This window comes from Plasmodium cynomolgi (assembly GCF_000321355.1).
Source record: "Plasmodium cynomolgi strain B DNA, scaffold: 1578, whole genome shotgun sequence".
NCBI classification, from domain to species: Eukaryota; Apicomplexa; class Aconoidasida; order Haemosporida; family Plasmodiidae; genus Plasmodium; species Plasmodium cynomolgi.
The window spans coordinates 1-1,032 of NW_004193298.1; the positions used below are offsets into that span (position 1 = coordinate 1).

At 23.4% G+C, this 1,032-nt stretch overlaps 1 protein-coding gene across 1 annotated transcript; it reads right to left on the bottom strand.

The window, feature by feature from the left end:
- Positions 1-28: 28 nt before the first annotated feature.
- Positions 29-526, bottom strand: PCYB_008130 (CYIR protein; the record flags this gene model as incomplete). Its single annotated transcript, XM_004228234.1, has 1 exon — positions 29-526. Exon 1 carries the CDS (start codon positions 434-436, stop codon positions 29-31), a length of 408 nt encoding a protein of 135 aa, XP_004228282.1. The 5' UTR covers positions 437-526.
- Between the last annotated feature and the right edge of the window lie 506 nt (positions 527-1,032).

Consider the following 1,032-nt stretch of genomic DNA (forward strand, 5'->3'; position numbering starts at 1 on the left):
TATTTTTCTTATAAAGTCAATATATTTATTATACTTTTTGGCATTTATCCCTATCGGATGGATATTTTAATTTAATTTTATCATAATTTCTAAAATAATCATTCAGGATTTTCTGTTCTTTCCAATTATCCAAAGTATCATCAAAATAAAATTTGCAGTAATATATTATGTCTTTTTCTTTATAGAACTTCCTTTGCACATCACCAAATTTAGATATAAAATCTGCATTTGTAAATTTTGAATAATTTTTATTAATTATTTTCCTTGCTTCTTCATAAATCCAGTAAATAAAATGTAAACACTTATCCTTACGGGTTCTTTTATCCTCCATTTTAGATATTATTCTTAAATTTCTTTCAAATTTTTCGCAAAGTTTGCGCTCGTCACTAACTGCATCTGAATTAAAATTATCAGCACAATATTTTATATCAACCATTTTATCCGATTTATCTTTTGCGCTTTCAACGACCTCCTTATCCAATTCATCATAAATATTGTATGAAGTTCCAACTTTTGAAAGGACTCCCTGAATTTCGTAAAGGTAAACTTAATTATATAAATGAATTACTGCTTCTAAAAATGAAATGTTGTTCTAATTTTATATAGGTGTAATATAATATTTAAATTTAATCCTATTCATAATAACTAATTAAATACTAAATGTAAATATACCTCTTTTACAAGGGTATAAAAATCCATATCTTCTTCAGACATATTGGAATAATCCCAAAATATAATACATTATCATATAAACAGATATACACAGATAAAATAGAAATGTATGTTCTATAAAGGCATATAAAGTAATCATTCATGTTAGGTTTAACTACAAAAGTTAACTCTCTTCAGGATTAATCTTTAGTTATCAGCATATATCTAATAATATTATTATATAAAGTATACATTTTTAATTACAAATATATTAAATATAATTTGGGCTTATACAACGAACCATAAGATATAGCAAATACATGTTAAAATAATTATTTTATATGATATTCGGTTCATGTGTATCCCATATGATAATATTTA